The 26,923-nt window shown below is 31.6% G+C and overlaps 1 protein-coding gene and 1 long non-coding RNA gene across 3 annotated transcripts; both read left to right on the top strand.

Moving 5' to 3' along the window:
- Nucleotides 1–7,473: 7,473 nt before the first annotated feature.
- On the top strand, nucleotides 7,474–9,829 carry LOC106794463 (uncharacterized). Its single transcript, XR_001382505.3, has 4 exons — nucleotides 7,474–7,721; nucleotides 8,009–8,200; nucleotides 9,168–9,284; nucleotides 9,546–9,829. It is a non-coding gene; the product is annotated as an uncharacterized lncRNA (long non-coding RNA).
- A 6,396-nt stretch (nucleotides 9,830–16,225) lies between these two features.
- LOC100779134 (cullin-1) lies at nucleotides 16,226–26,423 on the top strand. Of its 2 annotated transcripts, XM_003533413.5 has the most exons (20): nucleotides 16,226–16,393; nucleotides 16,755–16,931; nucleotides 17,161–17,260; nucleotides 21,626–21,811; nucleotides 22,036–22,083; nucleotides 22,166–22,369; nucleotides 22,465–22,542; nucleotides 22,697–22,786; nucleotides 22,886–22,966; nucleotides 23,099–23,161; nucleotides 23,317–23,352; nucleotides 23,435–23,521; nucleotides 23,595–23,744; nucleotides 23,837–23,892; nucleotides 24,535–24,655; nucleotides 24,758–24,919; nucleotides 25,032–25,175; nucleotides 25,312–25,530; nucleotides 25,634–25,801; nucleotides 25,894–26,423. In XM_003533413.5, the coding sequence occupies exons 2-20, from the start codon at nucleotides 16,792–16,794 to the stop codon at nucleotides 25,993–25,995; spliced, it is 2,235 nt and encodes a 744-aa protein (XP_003533461.1). In that variant the 5' UTR covers nucleotides 16,226–16,393; nucleotides 16,755–16,791; the 3' UTR covers nucleotides 25,996–26,423. The 2 variants fall into 2 exon arrangements, with proteins under 2 accessions (XP_003533461.1, XP_040861298.1); XM_041005364.1 differs by lacking the exons at nucleotides 16,226–16,393; nucleotides 16,755–16,931; nucleotides 17,161–17,260 and adding an exon at nucleotides 21,024–21,142.
- Nucleotides 26,424–26,923: the final 500 nt, after the last annotated feature.

Raw genomic sequence — 26,923 nt, 5'->3', positions numbered from 1 at the left:
AATGTATTTGAAAATAAGTATGAGATCATGAGTATTGTATAATTCATTAGTAGTGTCTACAAGCAAAAGTTGTTTTAAGGGTTGGACTTGAATCAAGAAGGTGAGTCCTTAACGGATTCTTTAGAGTCTAGGCCTTAGGGTAAATACACTCGGTTTGAGTGTTCTTTTAAGTATATATTGATCCCATATGGTTGGAGCATTCTCGCTAAACAGAGTGATCCTGACTGGTCACCTTATAACTTCATTTAGTGAAAGTAACCAGACATACTCATTGTGTGGTGTGTCTTGTTATGTACTCCTAGGCTCCCTCGTACTGACATGGTACCACATTGCATATAAGATTGGGTCTTAGTGTATCTGTTGCATAACGCATGTGTAATGATCACTATGACTTGCTACGTGATGATGGGTAATGAATTGTGCGAGTGTGAAATGTTGTGTTGTACTTGAGATTTGTTGTTCTGAACACGTGATTAATGTGAAGGTGTGGAATGTGAATTTGTGATTAAATCCTTGGGACAAATGATGTTACACAATGAGTGATAAAATGATATGAATTGTGCTAAGTTGAGCTTGTTATACTTATACTATATATATATATATATATATATATATATATATATATGTGTGTGTGTGTGTGTGTGTGTCTTTGCTTATCTCTACCTGTTTAGGAATGTGATAACTCATTCCTCGTGTGTTGTTTGTGTTTGGATCCTGTGATGATCTCAAATCTTGTGTTTGTGGGAGCAAATGACTAGAAGAATTACTTTAAGGAACCTCGTGTTGGAGAACGTCGAAACACAATGCTCTAATATGATGTAACATTGGGACATAGGTTTTTGTTTTAATTGCATGATGTTCCAAACGTGTCATTTAACTTTATTTTATTTTGCTACTTAACTTGAGTTCTTTTGTAAACTTGAACGGTCTTATTTTGAGCCAAAAATGTTTCTAAGAAGTTTTATTTGACAACAATAAAGTGAATATAAATATTTTACCCACGTGGATTCACTTACTATTTTATTGAATAAAATTGATTTAATTAGATTCTGCATTTTATATGTTTTTTCCACTTATTTATATGCATGTTAGGATAGAAGGTGTCACACCTCCGATAAAAATTGGCGTGCCTTGGTATATGACTTGCCCTATCTCTTTTTAGTGTGCTTTGCATTTTTCCTAATCTCACACCTAGGGTTTCTATCATAGACCTTTCCTCCCACGACTTAGTACCAATTCTTCCACATAGCCTCAAAGTTGTCTCACCTCCTTCTTCCTTCACCTACGATCTCTCAAATCCTTTATTTTTTTAATCCAATTTTATTGTTTTTGTTTTTGCAATGATAATTTGAAGCCTTGCATTGCATTACAGATCGAACGCAATAGGATTCGACAAAAACTTGCAAATCAGAGAATATGCACATGTAGATGGACATTGAGAAGAAGATGTAAGGTGTTGGTGGGTGCTTAACCTCCTAATTTTGTGAGCAAAATCATCTCTTTTTATTTTTTTATTTAAAAAAAACAACTCTCTCACAAATCAATTATGCACCACGCTCATCCTTTTACTTTTGTAGGTGACTTTCCTATTCTTGCTTAGGGCAAAAAATACATGATTACTACTAAGTTCAGGAAAGATCTTGCAAGCCTATACATATTACATATGTTATTCTAATTAATTTATAATTAAGTCAAGCTATCACTTGCAATTGATATAACATTACTTTTTCTTGTTGTGTGATGTTTATATTTTTCAATGTTAAGCACTGGGTATGCCACCTCAGAAACAAATCCACTTATTGTGTATGGGGGCAATTGCCCCCACTAAAGTTTTTTTTTTCTCATATATGTGTAATAAAAAATAAGTATTTTCCTATAAGATATTTTCTAAAACATATAAGAAATTAAAAAGAAAGAATAAATTGATATTAACTTTACTACTATAAGATGTTACTGAGCTAACCAGGGATGACATGAATAAGCTGAAGTATGGTTCTGTCCTTATGGTTATTCGGTTTGGAATCTCTATGCGACTCATGTTGATCCCATGAGTTGGAATATCCTTGCAATGAGGATAACCCTAACACATCGTCGGTAGTCTCATCTTAGTGAGAGTGTGTTGTCGGGTTTTCCATGGCGTGAAAATATGGGAATTGCATGTTCTTCTAGGTTCTTTCAAAAGTGTTTTATTGATAACACATGTATATAGAGTCTTAAATAGAATCTACATCATAATGCATGTGTGTCTATGAGAATGTAAATTATTATGTGACTATATTTTGTTAGTGTGATGATACTTTGTTTTAATTGTTTAAAATACTTAATTTGTTATATATGGGAGATGTATCTTACTCTCATATCTTTTTGTCTTGTTTGTGTTTGGGTTCATTCCTATTTGCAAGTAAGACTTAGTACCATTACCATGTTGAAGATGATTCTCAAAGAGAGACTTAAACTTTAATTTATAATGTGTTTTCTTATGGTTTCTAATACTTTGATAGGTTGTGATATCGGGCCTAGATTTATTTATATTTTTTCTTTAAATTTATGTTTTTAAATTGTAATAATTTTAGTTATAGATTTTAAATGACCTTTGGAGAGCCAATATGTTTTAAATTATTATCAATCTATGTGTTTACTACGAAGACATTCGTGGAGGTCAAACTAGGAACTTTGACAGAAAAATTAAAAGGAAACGGAAAATGCACCTAAAAGACAAAAATTGAAAGAACAAAAACAAATTGAATAGGTGTTAGAAAAACTAAAGTTAACATCATAACCAGGTCGGTACACTACGTCCAATGTTCTCCAAAAAATAACTTAATCACACATATGTTCAACCAAAACACAACTTAACCACCAACACTAATGACACAAAGTTCAACCAAAAAAACAACCATCAACAATAATGACACATAGTGTTCAACCAAAAAAAAAAGATTATGCATGTCTTCAATCAACTCAGGGACAAGATACTCTTTGAAGAGGTTGAGCTTGAGCTTGGTGAGCAAGTTCTCTTTCCTTGGTGGAACTTCATGGATCGGCATTCCTTCCTTCAGAACAATATAGACAAAGTTGTTGCTATCCTTAAGATAATTTTTCATTTCGATGACTACCTTAGGATGTCAACCATCTAAGGTATGGAGATTGATGGTGTACTCGTTGGGCAAAACTTCCTAAAGAGAAAAGTCTTCAATGATAAGCAAATCATTTCCTTCTCTAGTAAATACACTATGAGATTGTTCTCTTACACAAAAAAATAGTCGCTTGACGTTGCCACATTTTCTCGGCAATTGATTTCTTCCCATTAAATCTGATTGTGAACCCATTCGGTGCACCATGAGGAATTGGGATTTTGAAGTTCTCTCATAATATATTGATATTCCTACGGCAAAAGAAATTTTGAGTAATTTTTATTCTATACATTGATAATAAACTAACAATGGTAAAAAATATTTTATATATAAATTAATTGGTACCATCCGTATGAAGCTTAAATACAAGTCCAAAGAAAACATTAGAAGCTCAAAACAGTACAAAAGGTTACTAAATATAATGTCACACATAGAATAACATTAATAGCCAATAATCGATTGACTTAACGAAGGGAACTAGCACCAACCTGACCAACTCAAACATAATGTGATTAATGTAAACCATTGAATTAAAAAGTTATCAGCCAAACATTAATTAAATATCTATTTTACATAGAACAATCAGTAAACAAATGTAAGGTCTAGAAAATAATGGTGCAAAGATTACTCAGATGTTAAGCTCCTTGAGCAATTGCATGACTAGTAAGGAAAATAGTGTTGTCCACAAAAACATTATTTAACTCTATCTAAACAAACAAGCAACTCTATTTAAACAAACAATATTTAACTTTCCTTTCAACATTTGTCTAAATGTGCTTGTACGTCACATCTTTCTCTGCATATAATTATTCTTGAGTGTGAGGTAAAACAACTTGAGAGGTGTCTATTACTGCTTCACTATTTGTACGTCACATTTTTTCGTATATATAATTATTCAAAAACATAACTATATATATTATTGACAAATAATAATAAAAATGATTACCCTGAATCAAATAAGATCAGATTCGAATAGATTAATATGACCATGATAAAAGTTTGGAGCCAACCATGATGAAAATATCACAATATCATAATCATGATGAAATCTGTTGTCGTACACAATCTTGACTTTGTATATAAAATTGTATGTTAAGTACAAAATTAATCATGGTCATGATTCTTCAGCTTGCCTATATATATATATATATATATATATATATATATATATTTATTAAAATACTCCCTAATAATTACCTGTCTAATACAAACTAACTGAAATATATGAGTTTTGCCCTTAAACATACCTTGAATATGTGAAACTAGTCTTTAAAATTTAAACCCACAGAGCACAACTATTTTTTTTTTTTACAAAGATACGAGTCTTTGTCTTTGGAGTCTTGAAATTCGCATCTTTACCCTTAAACATACAAATTCGCAAAAGTTATAACATGTATTATCACATGGCTCCAGTGAGAATGAATTAAATTGGTTCTTTCTCCTTTTGAATCCATGATTCTATGCTAATTATGTCATACCAAATTAATAAAACATTTGGTGAGAGTTGAAATTAATTTTCTTTTGAAAGAATAAATTAAGTGCAACATCAACAATGTGGCCGAAGAGCATTAGGGACATGAAAACTTTGTTTAGGATTTTTAACATTTTTCAAAGATTCCTATTCCGTTGGTGTTGACATTGTTATTCGTGGATCACATGACAAATTTTTAAAAGCAAAAACCAACACTCTCAACGAGAATCCCATCACCGGTAGAAGCAGAAGCTCTCTTCCAGGCCACCACCGAATGGACAACAACACTTGATTCGAGCAAGTTCTCTTTGAGCCTGGTAACAAGACAATTGCCAATAGTCTAAACAATAATGCTACTGGATTTTCAGATCTCTGTGTTATATTAGCTAAGTGTAGAGCAAATATATTGTCCTTTTCAAAGTCTAAAGTAAGTTTTACGAGGAAACAAGCCGATCATGTTGCCCACTTTCTAGTAAAGGCACAAAATTTTATGATTGTAACCAAGTCTTTAACAATCCTGACCGCATAATAAAAAGACTAAAATATAATTTTGGTCCTTCTATTTTTATCGATCTGTAATTTTGGTCCTCCTATTTTAAAATTTAGACATTCAGCCCTCCTCTTTTAAAAATCAATTATTTTGGTCCTCATGTTCAAATCAAATAGTAAATTGTTAAAAAGTTAACATTGACTTTTATAAATTACAATATTTGTTTTTTAAATGAATGAGATGTATTTTAATTAAAAAATTAAAAGAAATCACAGTCATTTACGTCATTGTGTGCATCTTCGGTCGCTAACCCTCATTTGCTCCTCTCCGCTCCCTTTTGTCACCTTTTCCACTTTGACCACCAGATCTCCATCATGTTGTCGCGCTATGCCGACCTCAGGCTTAGACTTGTTGATAATACCAGTTTTTCAAATCGCTCCTCATGATTCACGCGTCAAGTGCGGGGCATGGATGTTGTCGTTGAAGGATAGGTTTCAATTTCATCATGAGAAGTCGAAAAGTCCTTCATTTTTATTGCTTTTAGGATTTATTTGTTTACTTATGTTCTTTGTGAGTTTTGTGGTTATCTGATTGTGTGTGTTTCCAGTTTACAAGGAAAAAACATTAACCTTGTGTTTAGATCAAGAATTTCAAAATTTCAAAGAATTTGAAATGCCTATAATTTGAATATCTTTAATCTTAATTTCCTTCATTTTTTATGCTTTGTTTGGATAAATCAATTCAAATTTCTTTCATTTTAAATTCTTTGTTTGGATAGGGCAATTCAATTTCCTCCATATGCAAAATTTCAATTTTATATTTTAAATAGATGAAATTTTAATATTAAACTTTATAAAAAATAAACAAAATCTAATTTTGAAATATTAATTAAAAAATATTTTCAATTTTTAATAATTTATAAATACAAAATATTGATAATTTTAACTAGGGTTGTTTTGTCTGATCACAACCAACGATGTTTTTAAACCGACATCAACCAAGGCTATTTTTCGGTTGACATCAAATAGTTTTTTTTGGTCAAAGTATGTCAGAAATATTTGTCAGCTGACGTCAGTTGGGACTATTTTTTGACTAACGTTGGTTGAATCTATTTTTCAGCCGATGTTGGCTAGGGTTTGTTTGGCTGACATCGGCTAGGATCTTTTCGAACAACATTGACCAAAACTATTTTTAGCCAACGTCGGCCCAAAAAATCCTAGCAGGCGTTGACAAAAAAATCTACCTAATATCATCTAAAAAATAGCTTGGTCGATGTCGACCAATAAAACCTACCTGATGTCGGCTGAAAAATATCATTGGTCAACATTGGCCGAAAAATCCCTAGTCAAAGTTGGCTAAAAAATAGCCCTGACCAATGTCGGACAAAAAATCCTACCCAACATCGGCTATAAAATAGTCTTGGCTGATGTTGGCTAAAAAATAGCTCTGATCGATGTCGACTAAAAATAGTCATGCCCGATGTCGGTCAAAAATACCTAGCTGGTGTTAGCAGAAAAAATCCTAGCCAACATCAACCAAAAAACCTAGCTAATGTGGTTAAGAAATAACTCTAGTAGATGTCAACCGAAAAACCCTAGTCAATGTCAACAAAAAAATCCTAACCGGAGTCAGCTAAGAAAATCTAGTTGACATCAGCCAAAACACCCTAGCTAACATCGGCTAAAAAATAACCCTAGCCGATATTGGCTAAAAAATAGCTTTGGCTGATGTTGGCTGGAAAAACCTAGTGACGTCGGCTGAAAAACCCTAATAGGTGTCTACTCAAAAGTTAGTCATGACCGATGTCAGTAGAAAAAAATCATTGGTCAACATCAACTGAAAAAACTTGGATGACAACGACAAAAAAATCATTGGTTGACGCTAGCAAAAATTTCCCATGACTAACGTGAGTGAGAAAATAACCCTAACCAACATCATCTAAAAAAAATCTTAGCCAATATCGGCAAAAAATAGCTTTGGTTGACATCATACAAAAAAATTCTGACCGAAAAAACCTCGGTCAACGTCTGTCGATATCGGCCGTAAAAACTTTGGTCACCTGTAGTTGTGAGTGCTGAACAAGAAAGAGTCGCGAACAAGAACGTGAGTTAGAGTGAGCATCTCTAAAAAAAGAATTTCAAATTCTATATTTTTTTAGAGAATTTGAAATCCCACTATTTTAGTCAATCAAAATGATTCATAAAAATACCAAAAATTAAATTTCCTTTCAAATACTCTATCCGAACAAGCTATTTTATCATAAATCATTTTAAATTCCTTAAAAAAATGAATTCTCCTAATCCAAACACACTATTAAGGTTTTGACTCTTCATATCTTCCCACCTAAACATCATTCCATCAAATTAAAGCAGCATTTTTGTCTTTCCTCATTCCGTTGCCAACCCTACAATTTTCATTGCAGGCATAAATATGCTCCTGATGTACCCTCTTTGATATTAATGATGCTCATAATGCAAACGACATGTAAAATTCGAAAACTCATAATCTTTCGTCAACCAAATTGTTCCTGAATTTCCATTTCTTTCTCCTTCCAAATTCTTTAAATAAAATTCACATTCATATCATTTCATCGTTTCCATTATCGAACCCATATTACAGGTGCATGGTAAGTAACCTTGCTTCTTTTTTTTGTTCAGCCTCATTGCTTTCATCTATTTTACTAACCACTTTTTTTATTATTATTACGTGTCGTAATTTTTCATGGACATGGCATTAGTTTCATTGTTCTGATCATGTTTTTCTGCATAATAATATCAAATGGAAGATTATCCTTACTTTGATAAAGAAAAACTAAAACCAGAAATCGCACAAACACCTCGAGCCCTCATGAACCTTTCCTCAAGATTCTTTATTGGCTAATTTGTTTTCTTTGTTTCTTTTTTTCCTGTAAAGTGTTCGTACATATGGAACTCTCGCATCACATCGAAGGTGCAAATTAAATCCTCCAACACGTTCTGGTCACTCCACGATGACACAATTATGTTCGTAGCAAACCAGAACCAAGATTTCAATAGGCTTGTTTCCAAATTAGATTCACGGATGCTTGATCTCAATCAATGTTTGGGTTTTTAATCCCTCATGTTGGTGAGTTGCTATTTGGGAATCTTGCTACAACAAATAGGTTTAAGAGCATCAAAACCAACCTGAGTTTTTTAAAAACAGAAGAGAAAGTATTTTATATCTTCTTGTGTGAACTTATTTTTTATGATTACAATTTGACATTGAGTATATTTCATTTACTTATTAAAATGTTTTGCTAATTAAAATATTTTTTACTATTAAATTGATTTTTTTTATTATGTTACATATTATTGGTGTTAATTGTAGGAACCAAATTATGCAGCAAATGATAACAGAGTCAAGATAAATATCACTTGATTGATAGGTGAAAGAGGTTTCGAAATTCAACTTAGATTTAGAGTGAGACAATTTGTTTGGGTTTTTGTGGTTGGTATTTTGTATGCTAGAAGCATAATTACTCGAATCATTAGTAGCAAATATTGGATGTGCAGAAAAATAACATTATGGTTCTTTTAGTGGTCTTAATTACAATTCTGGTTTTTGGTAATCTCAGTTCCTTTTTTACATGTAGTTTAGATAATTTGCCTGTTTACAATAATATTTCTCAATTTTATTATGCATAAAAGGAGAATTACAAAAATATTAAAGAAACATGACGCCCCTTCAACATTTATAATTAAAAAAATTGTGCCAAATTAAATCCATGAATGTTATAACTACTTTACTTGGAGTGACACAATTAAGAATAATAGGCTTGCTAACAAAAAAAGGGAAAATAATTAAAGGCATTGTACTTATTCTGGCTATTTAAGTTAACTTAGTGGCTTAATTATTGAAATTACAGAGTAGGAATATTGCCTTATATTTGCAGCAATTGAGTTCATAATTAACTTAGACATGATCATTTCTAACATTACTGATGTATTTTACTTTTGTCTCGCTAATTCGTGATGAAATGATCCCTACTCCAAACGCTACAAGTTGTATTATGATTAGTAAACATAATCTGTTTTAGGCACAATGTTTGCAGGTATAGCCACTGCATTAACTGTGCATGCAGAGCTGTATAAAGGTTTTGAAGCTGAGGAGGAAGATATGTGTTATCTTATTGTTTTAAAAAAAAATGAGGCATTTTCAATCTAGACAGGTTGGTTTTGTGGTCTATCTGAGTATATTAATATCTCAATTCTGCTTCTTTACAATTACTTATGAAACAGTGAGACTTAATAAATTAATATTGGTCCCATATGTTTCATTTTCTTTATATGTTTGAACATTATGTTATTGTGAAATAAGACTTCTGTTGTTATTTGAATATTATGTTTCTAACTTTTAGTGTGGAAACCGTCTTTGTCATCTAAAATGTCATTCCTTTGTATTTCTGATACATTCTGGCTCTCTAACGCAGATTTGGTGTGCAATAAGTCTACATATAAGTTAACTCAATCATGCAACTTTGGGAATAAAGAATTATGCAAGTTTAGAATAAAGGGTTCGTACCGGTCCATTAGTTTTTTCTTTTTCTTTTTTTGAGATAGCTACTCATAAACTGTGTTAGTTTAAGGATAATTTCAATGAGTAGAAGTCATTTGCTACTCATAACACCAATTCAAATTCAAGATATGGTGGATGGTTGATGGTGAGGTGTAAAGGAAAAAAAAAGAGTGTTCAAAACACAAATCGACATAAAAAAAAGATTTATTTTGTATCTAAATTATATTGAAACATACATTATATTGAATGTGTACCTATTGATGAATTCTTGAAACATAAAAAAAATTATTCAATAGTGTGTAGATTATATGGATATTCATTTCAAAAATGATCTTTGTTTGTCAACAACTTTGACGGATGAAATAATAATTTTAAAATATTGGTATTTTACGAAAATGAGAAGAAAAGTGATAATTGTGTGCATCAACGAGTAGCTTAGAATTGTATTTATAGCACACCGTAGAAAAAATAAATTTCCAATAAATTCAAAACCACTACTCATGGTATCTTATCTTTTAAGCCATTTAAGATATTATTTTTTATTACTTTACTTGTATGTAACAACTTTTTCAAACAAAATTCTAAACATAAGATCTATATGTTTGTTTTCTTTCTTTCACTCAATATTTTAAATTATTTATATTTACATTTATAAGTTAACTCTAAAGTATAATATTATTGTTTTGAATATTTATGACTTAAGAAACTTATTTTTTCTATAATATAATATTATTGTGTGAATTTAAAACTTTTTGCCACGATAAAATCGCGCCCTGCCACTCGTGGAGTCTTATTGCATCTATGACTTCATGATTTTTTGAAAATGTTTAACCACAATAGGCAATATCAATTTCTTGGCTAAAACCAGTTTTTTTTAGTAGGGCATAATCATTTTAAAGTAGTCATGAAAAAAAAATAACTAATAGCATAAATTGGTGTTAATACATAATAATACATGACTGTTTTTTTAGGTAATAAACAATATATCACAAACTTTGAACCTTAAAAATATATTGTACATAATATGCCATGATACCAAGGTCGGCTATGGGTTAAACAATTAAAACTTAAGTTTTAGACCTATCAGCAAAAATTATATTTTTTATTAGTTTTTATAAAATGAAAAAGGTGAAACATGTTTGTAAAGAAAGATCTAACATATTGCTTTCTCATTTAAATCGATAAATCTTTTCTTAATATTATGTAGTGCACTACATAATATTACATAAATTATAAGCAAATTAGTTACCCTCAAAATATTGTCAGATATTATTGCATCATCATGAAAACTATGATTTGAGGTATGTTGATTGATGATTGATTTTTTTTTTACTAAATGTATCTTGATTGATGATAAGAGAATAAATACAAACCTTGGAATGACAAAGAAATTGAAGAATGAAACATACATTAATCAAGAGTGCTATGGGATCGTTTTCATTGGCTATATTTATTATAATTAGCTATAATTATAATTATGTGTTTTAGGCTGCCATTTGAATTTAACTTTTATGTTTTTATTGACTAAAGTATCAGCCTCCTTAAAAAATATTCAAATATTTACATATTTACATTTTCAAACATCAATTTGTCACTATTGCTTAAATATGATAGTTGATGGTGACCTTTAATATTTATGTATAACCTAAATTTGGATTTACAAACCCATGCATCGATTCCACTAAGCCCAGCTTAATCTCAACAATGATATGGAGGGAAGAAAAAAATTATCCAAATAGTATATGGTTTTTTTTTTCCATATTGCTAATAATATTTAATGTAAGTATTTATATAAGTATTTATTGAACCTTGAGACATGTTTTAACCCTCAAAAACAAGCTTTTAATACTCAACTCACCTATACTTTTATAAAAAAAAGACATAGATCAATAATGATTAGAGTTGATAAAACTTGTGTGTGTTAAGTCCCGACTTAAACCATTGTAACTAATTTGATTTGTTATTTTTCTAAAAAATAAACTTTTTTTTTTAATTTTAGATAAATTATAACACATCTATAATCTATAATACACATCTAAAAAAATTCTTACAAATTTATTCTCAACATATAATTAAGGCTTTAATGCGTACAAGAAGCCTATATATGGAAAAAAGTTTCAATAAAGAACTATAAAGTGGATAAATTAAGTGCATCTTCCTTGGAATGAAAGATTGTGAACAAAAAAGCAAAAAAAAATTATTCATCAATGCTCATTTTTTAAATAAAAATCAAATCATAAAAATGCTAGATAAAATATTAAAGTTTACAATAAAATATTTTTTTTTTCCAAAAAAGTAAGAATTTATTAATGGCAAATGTTAGATTCGATGCATGAAGCATTTATGATTTAGATTTTTTTTTCCACAAGTATTAAGAAATTGCGATTTTGTAAAGATCCAATATTTGATTGAAAAATTAATAAATGGGTATAACAATCATTGCTCTATGTTTGATAAGGATTTTGATCACCCTATAAGCTCTTTGACTATCTTATAAGTTATTTTGACCAAAATAAATTTATTTGATACACATCTATACAAACTTATTTTTCACACGATACCTCAAGTAACTTATTTCTATAAGTTAGTTATCAAAATAATATTGAATAATTATCTAATTATCAAAATAATTTTTATTTTCACAAAGCAAATAATTTTATTAACGCAAATAATAATTAATAACATAAACAAGTTAAAAAAATTAAAGGGGTTGTCAAGCATATTATTAAACTCATGCTAGGAAATTTGGATTAAAGTATGATTATATTTGATAAGACTAACTCGAAAGTTAGCTCAAAACTGAAAAATAGTTGACAAATAATAGTCGAAAGTTAAAAAGTTATTTTATTAAATTATAAGTGTTTGATAAAATTAATTATTAAAATAATTAAAAAATATAAAATTATTGAAAAATGATAAAATCATAATTCATCTAAAATGATAAGAAAAAAAATTTGATAAATATATTAAAGATAAAAACATATAAAAAGTTAAAAATTAATATTTTTAAAAAATATTACTTCAAGTAGTATTTGAAAAAATACTGAAAAAAACTTATTCATCAAATATCCAAATGAATTTTTTTAGACAATTAAAAAAATTAAAAATTAACAAAAATATCTTTTTCAACTTAATATATATATATATATTTATTTATTTATTTATTGACACTAAAATTAATTGGATCAATTTACATCTTGGTACACAAGTAAGAGTGTTGAATCATGTAAGACTTTATACATTTTAATTTTTGGGCCAAATTAGTTGTATCGGTGGAATGGTTGCACAAATTGTTTGTGAGCTTTTATTTTTTTTTAATCAGCTGAAATAAAATGTGAGTTTTTATGACTTAAGGAAAGTGTGCTAGTTTTCGCGCTTCAAATGGAAAGTATCTATATTAGAAATTCATATTTAAAATAGGTCCCTGACCAATATATTTTTCCAATCATTCATTTTCTTTTATGGCTTTATTTACATTTCAGTTGTTTACACCCTTTCTTTTAAATTCAATGTTTACAATTTTTTCTTTACATTGCAATCATTTACTATAATATTTTTTTTTGTTTTTCGCTCAGACCAACATAATACAACTTTAATATACTATGCTAATACCAATAAGCTTTTTAGAGTTGACTTATAATCTATATTAACTTATTAAGGAACAAAAACCTTCCCCCAAGAAAATTGCCTAACGAAATCACTAATAACATATTTGTTTTCCTGTTTCTACAAAATCGATTCACGAGAACGAGAAGCTAATCACCATAGCTTCTGCGCATTTTAAACTACGTACGAACGTGCTTTTGCCACTTGTAATACTTAAACTAATTTACGACCTAAAATAAAGTTAAGGTATCATATAATCAATAATTTAACCTCTTACATTATATGCCCATGTGGGTGGAACATAAATTTGTTATCTTATAGAGTTATTTTCTTAAAAATTATACTTAACATAGTTTCTAATTTATGGAGAACATTTTTTTACCTTATAGAAATTATACCTATATTCATAATTAATGTGATGTCTTAACATCTGTAACTTATGCCTAGAATTAAACACTGAGACATAAAATTGTAAAACTACATGTTTATTATGAGTGACTTAACATAAAAATTAATTATAGTCAACACAAGAATCTATGAGACTTTGATATCATATTTAAAATAAACTATGTCTAATAATCTAAAAAGTGATACCGAGATAGAATAATTGTCTAATTGTATATATAATGAATATTTTGTCTTTTGGTCATTTTGCTAAGAGTATTTACTTATCATTTTTTAAAGAATATTTAATGTAAGGTGTGAAAAAGACTTAAATTAATAATGATTTAAGTGTTACTTTTTTTCTTTCTATTTTTAATTACAACACTCTTTTAATTAATTTGCCTTCCTTAAGTAGTTAATTTAATTTATTACTCTAAATTTGTCTATCATTCCAAAATTATTATTTTTTATTTCTCTATCCACTTAATTATTTTCCATTAACATTTGGAAAGATAATAATTAAGTGAGAATATGTAGAGAAAATATAATTAATATATCTAAAAATTAGAAAATAATTTTATAAAAAAACAAATAATTTTTTTAAAAGAATTTTATAACCAGAGACGACGAGACGAAAAGAGTAAGTCCCAACTTAAGCCATGATAACCACTTTGATATGCCATTTTATTTATTTATAGATAAATTATAACACATATCTTATATAACGTATTGACCCATTGTATGCAAAGGAAAATGTTCAACTTATACTCCTTTTTTTGGAGTGTGTAAATTGAAAGAAGAGAGATAAAAAAATCACGGGGGAAAGTAAAAGATGTAACAGACAATATAATGAAAAATATCGGGAAAATAAGAAGAAAATGGGATAGGAATGAAATGGAAAAAATAATTGTACTTTCTTTTATTTGAATACTAAATATGCTAATATTAAACATTATAAAACCAGTAAAAACTGTACACAAAACAACTAAGACCAAATTTTATTGGTGTTGGACAAAAAAAATGAGGAATAAAAAGGAAAGTGGACTTGGATATCAAAATTTGGGGTAAAATGTTTTATTTAATAAAGAAAAAACATTTCAACAACAATTCCATACTATCTATCTAACTTCTAAGTTAGCGTCTACTTTTTGTTTTTTAAAAAACGAATTCGGCCTTCACCTAATTTTTTACTCAACTAATTAAAATGATGTAGATGTAAGTGGAGATTTCTTAAATTTAAGCCAAAATAATCTTGTTGTTGCAATAAAAGCTTATGCTTTCTTAGATAAAAAAGCATATGTTTTGAATAAGTTATTTAAGATACATACATATACCCAATATTTCAAATAATATTTTTTTATAAATTATAAATTTAATCTCAATATATAATTAGATAAGAAAACTATGGAAAAACTTTCGATACAGAACCATAAGGTAGATAAGTTAAGAGTATTTTCTTTAATTTTGTGGATTGAAAGATTACATAGAAAAAAAATATTTATCCTACTTACTCGAACAAAATTATTTCTAATAAAAAATACGTATAAACAAAAAAAATTTCAATTTAAATAAAAACCAATCACGAAGGTAATGCATAAAATCTTAAAATTTTTAAAAAAGTATACTATTTCAAAAAAAAGTTCATTAATGGCAAATGTAATATTCAATGCATGATTATCTCAAAAATAAAAAATTCAATGCATGATTATCTCAAAAATAAAAAATTCAATGCATGAAGCATTTATGGTTTTGATTTTTTCATAAAGATTATGGCATGCAGTTTTTGTAAAGATCCCATATTTGATTCAAAAACATGTTTCTTGAAAATGTTCTTGTTTTTTTTAAATGAAAAACAAACATGTCTGTTCATAATGCTAAAAATCTTTAATTTTAACTTATACAAAATGTCTCCTTATATTAAAAAATTTGAAAAAATGAGCCTCTCTTTCACCGACTCTCTCAAATAGAAATCTTAAATATTTCCCATATATCATTCCCGTAATTAATCATTTTTTTCTCCCTTTTAACAATCTTAAACTATCATCCTTTTATCTTTATTTTCTTAATCACCCATCATTTTCAATCTATTATTTTTATATTTATCTTTAAATTGAATTTCAATTTTTAATTTTATTTTATAGATACTTAAAACATGATTTTATATAACTATTTTAATTATTTATCCTATCTAAAACTCTAGGATATATTTTATATATTCAGAATATTTAATTTAGCATAAATTTTAATTTTAATTATAAAAAATAAACATGTACTAATTTATTACTAATAAAAAGTTAAAACAGTAGTAATTATGAGCAAGTTCATAAAAGATAGAAAAAAGAAATAAATCAAATAATAATGAGCTGTTTGTTTAAATTTTAAAATAAATATTTTTAAAAAAGATTTTTTAATATGCAGATAAAAAATATATTTTTTAAATAAACGCAATTTAGACAAATAAAAAAATAAAAAATATTTATTTTATCAAAAAATAAATTTTAACAAATTTACCTTTATTAGACTAATAAAAAATCCACCTTATTATATTATATAGTGTAAAATAGATTTGTTTTTTTTCTTTAATGGACCTATAATACAACTCGGTGCATAATCAATTTTTTTGGTTCTTGATTTCCTTTCTCTTGGTTTTGTGTTGTCGTTCAGAACTCGCACATAATCTTCTTCTTCCTTCTCGATTTTCCTCTTCTTCGACCTTTTCTAGGGTTTCGATTCGTTCACCAAAGCGCGTCTGTGGTTTCTCTTCTCTTCACGGTAAAACGCCCTTTCTTCTCCTCTCAATCTTGCTTCCTCGATCTTTCTCTGCTCCTATTTTCCCACCGCCGCAACGTCGCTTCGATTCGTCATCCGCGGATTTCACAATTCGGATGCTGAGAATGGATTGCGTTGTTTGCGTGAAATAGGATTGGGGAAATCTGCGAATGATTTTGAAATTTACCTTGTTTGGGAACAGGTTTAGGTTTTAGTTCAGGGGGAATTGTTGCTGCTTATTGTGATTTCCTTTTACGAGAGCTGAAATTGTTTTTGGTTTGAATTTGGAATTTTTTTAGTGTTTTTTGGTTGAGGTTTGGGGATTTTTTCTTTCTGACGAGGGTTTATGAATATTTGGTTGCAGATTTTGGGGTCGAAGCTTGGAGTTTAGTTTTGCCGGCATGTCCATGAGTGAGCGCAAGACTATTGACCTAGATCAAGGATGGGATTTTATGCAGAAGGGCATTTTGAAGCTGAAGAACATTCTAGAAGGGCTTCCCGAGCCTCAGTTCAGCTCGGAGGACTATATGATGCTCTACACGTATCTATCTCTCTGTGATTCTTTGTTCAGTACTAAGTGCATGTTTGATTGACTTTACTTTTTTAAATCTTTCTTAGGATTCTTTTTGTTAAAAGCCTTTTTGACCTCAAAATTAGATAATCCAAACACTGCTGCACTGAGTGTTTTATGTGTCCCAAGTAAATTTGTTTTGCTTGATTTGAATGGATGTTTCCTTTTGTAAGTTGGTTCTCTTTACATTGTATTGCAGGACCATATACAATATGTGCACTCAGAAGCCTCCTCATGACTATTCCCAACAACTGTATGACAAGTACAGGGAATCATTTGAAGAGTACATCGTATCAACGGTGAGTTATTGCAATTATTGATATGATATGATTATCCGATTGATAAATTTGAATTTTTCTTTTGGGTACGTGATTTAGTGATAACTGGGTTTGATAATTTCCTTCTGGGGCATACTTGGTTAAACTACCAGTGTCATTTAGTCATGTTTAATATTCTTGGCCTTATCTTCTTTTTTTTTTTTTTTTGTGGGGGTGGGGGGTGGGGGTGGGGTGGGGTGGCTGAATAGGAGGGCAAGGCCCAGCTACAAACACATCCTACAGGGGAAAGAAGCCCCTATAAGTTCCTGCTAAAGAAGCTTATTATAAGTTGCTTTAGATTCATCCCAAACATGGAGACCCAAAGTAAGAGCATTAGCAAACTTTGCTAGGCAGTGCATAGATTTAGTGATGAGCACAATGTAATTTGTTTTCATTGTGCAGTGTGCAACACAAGATTCCAGAAACAGTAGGGCATGATACCAGTGACATCTTCTCTTCCTTTTAGGAAAATGTGTATCCTCAATTAGGTGGTTTTCAGAGATAAAATCATGTTCTGGAACATTCAAACCCCAATGTGACTAGATAACAATAGTTTTGACTTTTAAATAGAAACAAAGAGTGAATGTTTTGGAAGTGAAGGAGGCAGCTCGAAACAAAGAACATAACATAGACAATAAAGGGACAAGAGGTATTTTCTAAATGGAGTGGAAGTACTCAATTCATATTGTATAGCAGTTATTCAGACCATTGTCCAATCCTGCTGAAATCAATCATTGCTAACTGGGGCCTGAAGCCTTTAAAGACTCTAGACTGCTGGTTTCAAGTTAAATCGTTTAGGAAGATAGTTCGGGGTTGTTGGAGACAACTCAGTACAAGGGTGGGGAGGTTTTGTATTAAAAGAAAAATTGAAGTTGCTGTAATAGAGATTAAGTGTGGAACAAAGAATAGTTTGGGGATATTCAGCCAAAGCTAAAGAGGGCAGAGCAAAAACTCAATGAGCTAGAAAAGAAAGGGGAGGATAGAGACCTAATTGAGGAGGAAATCAGGTTGAGGAAGGAGCTGCAGGAAGAAGTGTGGGTGGTAGCGCACTCAAAAGAATCCTTTATGTGGAAAAAAACAAGAATAAAGTGGTTAAAGGAGGGGGATTGCAATTCTAGATTCTACCATATGACTATCAATTGGAAACACCACAAAAACATGTTGAGGGGGATTTTTATTGGCAGGTGTTGGGTAGAGGAGTCGAATAGAGTAAGGGAGAAAGTTAAACAATTCTTTATGAGAAGGTTTGAAGAATCATCGTTTGAGAGACCAAGGCTGGATGGTGTAGAATTCAAGATCATTAATCAGGAGGCAAATGCAAAATTGGTGGCCAGATTTGAGGAGGATGAGGTAAGGGCAGCGGTGTGGGATTGTGGGAGTTCCAAGAGTCCAGGACTTGATGGACTAAATTTTAAGTTCATTAAGGAATTCTGGGATGTAATGAAAATGGATGTCTTGCGTTTCTTGGACGAATTTCATGCAAATGGACACTTTCCGAAAGGCAGTAAAGCATCCTTCTTGGCTTTGATTCCAAAGGTTCAGGATCCACAAAATTTAAATGATTATATAGCTATTTCTCTGATAGGCTGTATTTACAAGATTGTTGCGAAAATCCTAACTAAAAGACTAAAAAAGGTCATGGCTACCATTATTGATGAATGGCAAAGCGCCTTTATAGAGGGGAGACATCTTTTGCACATTGTGGTGATTGCTAATGAGGTTTCTGATGAAGCAAAAAGGGGGAGGAAAAGCTGTCTAGTATTTAAAGTTGACTATGAGAAACATATGATTCTGTATGCTGAGATTTCCTCATCTATATGCTGAGGCGGATGTGGTTTTGCGAGAAATGTGATATGGATTGATGGGTGTTTGAAGTTTTCTTTTGTCTCAGCCCTGGTGAATGGATTTCCCACTGACGAGTTCTCTCCTCAAAGAGGACTCAGGTAGGGGGATCCACTAGCCCCTTTTTTATTCAACATTGTTGCTGAAGGTCTAACAGGTTTGATGAGGGAGGCACATAAGAAAAATTTGTTCAAAGGCTTCCTGGCAGGTAGAGATGGGGTGGAAATCAACATACTCCAATATGCTGACGACACGATATTTTTTGGTGAAGCAACCATGCCCAATGTGAAGGCAATCAAAGCAATGCTAAGGAGCTTTGAGTTGGTGTCGGATTTGAAAATAAATTTCGCTAAGAGCAGTTTTGGGGCATTTGGGAGATCAGATCAGTGGGTCAGGTCCGTCGCGGGATACCTTATCTATAGATTCTTGTCATTGCCTTTTTCTTACCAAGGAATCATTGGGGCAAACCCAAGGCATAGTGAGATATGGGATTCGATTACCTCTATAAGTGTGAGTGGAAACAGAGAAACTTATCTTTTGGGGAAAGGGTGACTTTGATAAAGTCAATCCTTAACTCAATACCTATTTTTTTCTTTTCCTTTGTCAGGGTACCTAAGGTGGTGGATAAGCTGGTGCCTCTCCAACAATCGTTTCTTTGGGACAAGGTTTTGGAGTCGAAGTATGGGGGATGGTGAAACCTAGATGAGGCAAGAAGGAACCACAATGAGTAAATATGGTGGAGGGACTTGTGTTTTGTGTGGGGTTCGGAGGAGGAAGGTGGGTGGCTCAATGAATGTGTGAAGTGGAAAATAGGATGTGGGTTGCGAGTGAAGTTTTGGGAAGATAGGTGGAGGGAGGAAGGGTTATCTTCGATGGAGAAGTACCAAAGACTATATTGCATATCTCAACAACAACATCACAATATTCAACAGATGGGCGTTGAGGTGGGAGAATTGTCGGAATGGAATTTTGAGTGGTGGAGAATGATGTTGGAAGGGGAGATGAAACTAGTAGTTAGCTTTATTGAGGATATTGAAGAGTTTAGGGTTCAGCCTAACCAACAAGACAAATGGATTTGGAAGAGGGATGTGAGTGGGTTGTGTACTCAGTGGGAAGTGAATATCGTTTGCTTAGTGAAGTTGTGTCGGATGAGAAAGAAGACAGGGCATTCACACTTATCTGGAAAATGAAAATTCCAAGCAAGGTAGCACACTTTGTTTGGAGGTTGGTGAGGGATAAACTACCAACAAGAGCAAACCTAAGGAGAAGGAATGTGCAGCTAGATGATTACAACTGCCCGTTTTGTTTGAGTCAGGAGGAGGAAGCGTCCCACACATTTTTTGGTTGCCAAAGAATTATGCCTTTATGGTGGGAGAGCCTTGCATGGACAGAAGTTGTAACTGTGTTCCCTGCATCACCCAAGGAACACTTTTTACAACATTCTTACTGCAAGGCATCAGGAATAGTCCAAAACAGATGGTGGATTTGGAATCACAGAAACAAAAATGTATTCTCAAATAAGGATTTTAATGGACAGAATTGATTAAGGATGCTATTTTCTTTTGCTAGATGCGGCTTAGATATTTAGATAACAATTTTGAGCTGCCATTCCACTTTTAGGCCAGTAATATTAAATCTGGATTCTTGTACAAGGGAGGGATTAGACCATAGATACTCTTTTGTAATGGGTATTCCAGTGTACCCAGGGATGGGGTTTATGGTATTCTAATATCTTAAGCATATTTCCATACCATAATCTTACATAGATAACATGCATACTGGGATGTCCTAATATTAGTACTACTTGTACAGTTGTACTACTGATATATATATATATATTACATATTTTTGCTGATAAAAAAAGGACTTATTTTCTAAAGAATAATAAGTGGTAGGTAGTTGCACTGGTGGGCAGGCTTAGAGTCAGATCCACCGACAATGGTATCAGATTTAGACTGAGGGAGATGAGCAAGTTGGGGATTTGACTTCTGTAAAAGTGAGCAATTCACTGTAAAAGTAAAGGTAAGGAATTATATCTGTTTTTGAAAAAAATAAAATCAAGGGTATTTTAAACAACTTCATTTTTCATAGTTTGCTATACATCTGCATGCATTTTCATTACAATATCAACCACTAATTTTTCAATTTAGTGCTTATAACTCATCACTTTTTCCTCTTATGTGAATCTCTCACTTTAAAAAGCCTAATCCCAAAGTTTGATTGGTCTTTTGTCTTATAAAGATACCCTTTTTTTAACACCCTAAAAGCAATATCTGGTTGACACTTGACACTTTCAAAATCAACAATTCTGATAGCTGACATATTCCATGATGAATTGATTTCTTTTTTTGGATTGGGGGAGTTGTCATGTGACATTTAATTTCTAGTAAATTTTAGTCACTAAATTTTTAAAAGTCTGTTTTCTATTTTTTTACAGTTTTATCTTTTACTGTTAATAGTTTTGTTCTCAACTTTTCATAAATTAGTATCACTTTTTTGGTCCAGGTATTACCATCTTTGAGAGAGAAGCATGATGAATTTATGTTAAGAGAACTTGTAAAAAGGTGGGCAAACCATAAAATTATGGTTAGGTGGCTTTCTCGTTTCTTTCACTACTTGGACCGCTACTTTATTGCTCGAAGGTCACTTCCGCCACTTAATGAAGTTGGGTTGACTTGCTTCCGTGATTTGGTAATTTTACTATATACCTTAAATGGTGTAGTATTACAAATTTACAGCTGAACCATAGATAATGCTATGTCAATTTTTTTTAATAGTTATTCTTGTTCATGTCAGAACTCATAAATACATACTAGATTTGTTGTGTTACTGCTAACCAGATTGCTTTCATATGTTTTTGTTTCATTTTATTGCCGCTTCATTACAAGATAAATGTATGGGTTTTATATTTCCAGGTTTACAAGGAACTAAACGGGAAAGTGAGAGATGCAGTGATTTCCCTTGTATGTTTTTCCTTTCTTTTATACTAGAATTTCAATGTTTAAAAATGTAGATTAATTATTAACCTATCTTTTTTGTTCAAAGATTGATCAAGAACGTGAAGGAGAGCAGATTGACCGAGCTTTATTGAAGAATGTATTAGATATATTTGTTGAAATTGGAATGGGGCAAATGGATCACTATGAGAATGACTTTGAAGCTGCCATGCTCAAAGACACTTCTGCTTATTATTCTCGAAAAGCTTCAAACTGGATCCTAGAAGATTCTTGTCCTGACTATATGCTCAAGGTATTATTTCTTTGTGGTGATTACATTAATTGGTTTATTCATTTACAATATTGTATTTGTATGGCTTCTGTTTGATATTGTGTCTTTCATTACAGGCTGAGGAGTGCTTAAAACGGGAGAAAGATAGGGTTGCCCATTATTTGCACTCTAGCAGTGAGCCAAAGTTATTAGAGGTGTGGTTTGCCCTTATTTCTGCTATTTGGTCTTCTACTGTGTTGAATGGAGTAATGTTTGGCAACTTGAAGAAAACAATTATTTATGTTTATGATGATTTTTTATGCTTCCATTTTTTAGTTTCTGAACTCTTCTGTCTGTTTTCTATTTTAGAAAGTTCAACATGAACTGTTATCTGTATATGCAAACCAACTCCTTGAAAAGGAGCATTCTGGATGTCATGCATTACTAAGAGATGACAAGGTCAATTTAAACTTCTCCTACTCATGATATTCATAAGTATTTTGAAATTATCCCACTATTTTAATTTATCATAATCTCATGGTTTTTTTTAATGGTTAGGTTGAAGACTTGTCAAGGATGTTCAGGCTCTTTTCTAAAATACCCCGAGGTTTAGATCCTGTTTCCAGTATATTTAAGCAGGTTGTGATATGGAACCTAGATTTACTATTTTCTTCCCTTCTGTATATCAGCTAAAATTGAGGTCTTGTCCTTTTCTCCTTTTGCTGTTGATGTTTTTTTTTATAATATGGTTTCTCGCGTTCCACAACACAGCATGTGACCGCTGAAGGCATGGCATTAGTGAAGTTGGCTGAAGATGCAGTGAGTACCAAGAAGGTATTATTCCTTATTTGTTGTGTAGTTTTCTTTATTTTTTGTTGGTAGGGTTGTCCTCTCTGGCAATCATCTTGAAAAGAGTGATATGCTTGATTTTTAAATCCTAAGTCTCAGTATTGACCCTTCTGTTACCCTTTAAATGAAATTGTCTACAGGCGGAGAAAAAGGATATTGTTGGTTTACAAGAGCAGGTAATCTCCTAGTTTTCTAATTGTATAGTATAACTGTTGTTTTGTTCATTTTTGAACACTGAAATTGATCTCTTTTTTTCAGGTTTTTGTTCGGAAGGTGATTGAGCTGCATGACAAGTACCTGGCATATGTGAATGATTGTTTCCAAAATCATACACTTTTCCACAAGGTTATGATCATAAAATAACTTTGAAATTGTTACGTTGAATTAATATGTTATCTAAAAAGTTTTTATCCTATAGGCTCTTAAGGAGGCTTTTGAGATCTTTTGCAACAAGGGTGTTGCTGGAAGCTCAAGTGCAGAACTGCTTGCCACTTTCTGTGACAATATTCTTAAGAAAGGAGGAAGTGAAAAATTGAGTGATGAAGCAATTGAAGAAACTCTTGAAAAGGTCTGCAATACATCAGTCAATGTGTACCATATACTTTAATAAACATGATGCCTGTGGTTTTGAGATTGAGATTTCTTCTGTTTCATTTGCAGGTTGTCAAGTTGCTTGCCTATATTAGCGACAAAGATTTGTTTGCTGAATTTTATAGGTAAAACAGCTTAGAATAGAAAAATGATCATTTTGGAAATGTTTCTCAAGTTGTTTGCTATTTTACTTCTGAATTGTTTTTAAGAACCAAACTTGATGTTGTCCCAAAGCTTTTTATTATTTCTTCTTGCATGTAACAGAAAAGCGGCTGATTATTTTTTTTGTGAAAAACTCTAGATAAAAATATAGTTAAGATGGAAACTTATAGATAGTAGTGGGGTGGTATATGGAAAATGAAGAGAGTGGATTGCAACTATTTGGAAATTTTACTTCTATAGTTACCTTTACAACCATATACCTTTATATTAGCTTATCTTTCAAACATTTTGTAGTTTTTGGGACAAGAACTGAAGATAAAAAATGTCTTCTTGTTCTATAAATTAATAGTATGGATGCCAGACAATATCCTCTTTGGTTTTGGTGTTTTGGGATTTGATTGCTTTTCATGCCTTACAGTTCTCATTGTATTATTTTTATGATAAACAAAACTTTGTTGCATCTTTGTGACATGATTGATGATACGGTGGCGTCATTGAAGTTCTGTTTTCTGTGGCTAACTTGGGTGTCATCATTACCTTTTTTCCTCTACTGTAAGATGCTTGTAAAAGAATAGTCAAACATGTGCTTGTGTGATTGCTTGTAGGAAGAAGCTTGCTCGAAGGCTCCTTTTTGACAAGAGTGCCAATGATGATCATGAGAGAAGTATTTTGACAAAACTGAAGCAACAATGTGGTGGTCAATTTACCTCGAAGATGGAAGGAATGGTTAGTCTTTTCAAGTCTTTGTAGATGGAGCTGGTATACTATATTCAATTACATAAGTAGAATGACAAAAGAAAACTCATTTGGTTGTGTGGCTTTAACCAGGTTACAGATTTGACATTGGCAAAGGAGAATCAAACAAGCTTTGAGGAGTATTTAAGCAATAATCCTAATGCAGACCCTGGAATAGACTTGACAGTTACAGTTTTGACGACTGGCTTCTGGCCCAGTTACAAATCTTTTGACCTCAATCTTCCAGCAGAAATGGTATTTGGTTGTTGATAATAACTGTTCAGAATTTATTGGCCCAGTGTTTTTAATTCAACTTAACTAGATTAGTTCAATTTGGTTTACGATTAACACCTCTTACATATTTTAGGTTAGATGTGTTGAAGTTTTCAAGGAATTTTATCAAACAAAAACTAAGCACAGGAAACTTACTTGGATTTATTCCTTGGGAACCTGCAACATTAGTGGGAAATTCGATCCAAAAACTGTGGAGCTGATTGTAACAACTTACCAGGTTATTTTTGATACTGTTCTTATATGTTGAAGTGTATTTTTATATCGTCATTGCTTAATTGTTCATTTTGTACGTCTACAGATATTTGTATAGATTTCTTTCTACTTACCCAATGTTGTTTCTTGCTTTTTGATAGGCTTCGGCATTGCTTCTATTTAATTCCTCAGATAGACTGAGTTATTCGGAGATAATGTCTCAGTTAAACTTATCTGATGACGATGTTATTAGACTGCTCCACTCCTTGTCATGTGCCAAGTACAAGATTCTTAACAAGGAACCGAGCACGAAAACAATATCTTCTACCGACTATTTTGAATTTAATTCAAAATTTACAGACAAAATGAGGAGAATCAAGGTGCAGTTATCTTTAAAAATGTTGTCTAATTGTGTACTTATCTTGATTTTTCTATTCAGTTTACTGACTTTTGAGTGAGACTAACATGTAATTCATCATGCAGATTCCTCTTCCTCCTGTTGATGAGAAGAAAAAAGTAATTGAGGATGTTGACAAAGACAGAAGATATGCCATTGATGCCTCAATTGTGCGTATTATGAAGAGTCGAAAGGTGTTAAATTACCAACAGTTAGTAATGGAGTGTGTTGAGCAGTTAGGTCGCATGTTCAAGGTTTGTATTCCACCCCATAATTCACTCTGTTTGTACCCGATGCTCAAAATCCTGAATATTTGATATGGAATAATGAATTTGCATTTGCACAGCCTGATGTCAAGGCAATTAAGAAGCGGATTGAAGATTTGATCTCTCGAGACTACTTGGAGAGAGACAAAGATAATGCAAATTTGTTCAGGTACTTGGCGTGATGTGGTCTTGACGATTTTGCTAAAGTGGTGGTTACTGCAGTTGCCACAAACAGCAAAACAAGAGCATCATATTTGAACATGCAAATTATCAGTTTCTCCATAGTTTCCTTGGAAGGAGGGTCTGCGAGTGCTTGTACATTTTGCCTCCATATCCAGGTATGGATTACTACTGTAGATGTGTGCCCCTGGAGAAGTTGTAATGAATTCCATAAGTAGGACCAGCTCACTGGTACCTTCACTTCCTTTTCATTTTGATTGCTGCAGTTCCATATGATGACAACTTAGTTGATGCCTGTGTTAATTATTTCACCCAACCCCCATAAAGGAAATAGAAATCGTGTAACCCTAGTTTCAGTTAAATTGTAGTTTGATTGTCGTCTTCAAAACCATCAAGTGAATGGGTATCTCAAGGATTTCAAGATTGTGCATGTCGTCATGGTCGACTTTTCTATGTTCTTCCGGTGAATGCTTTCTGTGATAATGCCGAGAGAATGGATCTATACTTTCACATCTCTGGATATTTGGATGTTTCACACTAAGGCGTGACGAAATGAGATTATACTCAATAAGTTTTTTTTTTCCCATGCAAAACTCAAAATTATAGCCCGGGGGGTTATGTGGCAATGCAAAGTTATTTTGGGTGAAAATTTATAAGTCTCTGAATTCGAACAATACATCAAATTAGGACAGGAAATATCACTTATAAATTTAACTACTGAAATTATAACGATCATGGCTTGTCATCGTAATTTTGGAAATTAAATTGGTAATTTTGGGTTTTTGGAAACTAAATTAGATTAGTGTTCATGTAAGGTTGCACTCTATGAGGCACTTAACACGATCGGCGTGGTAGTATTAATTTTTAATTTTTTAAAAAATTGACAACAAGTGACACCAAGTTTTAGCTACGTCTTTTGTTTTTTATTTT

The sequence above is a fragment of the Glycine max genome, chromosome 9 (genome assembly GCF_000004515.6).
Source record: "Glycine max cultivar Williams 82 chromosome 9, Glycine_max_v4.0, whole genome shotgun sequence".
In the NCBI taxonomy this organism is placed as follows: domain Eukaryota; kingdom Viridiplantae; phylum Streptophyta; class Magnoliopsida; order Fabales; family Fabaceae; genus Glycine; species Glycine max.
The sequence above is the reverse complement of the archived record's forward strand: the minus strand, read 5'-3'. Positions and strand labels throughout refer to the sequence as shown.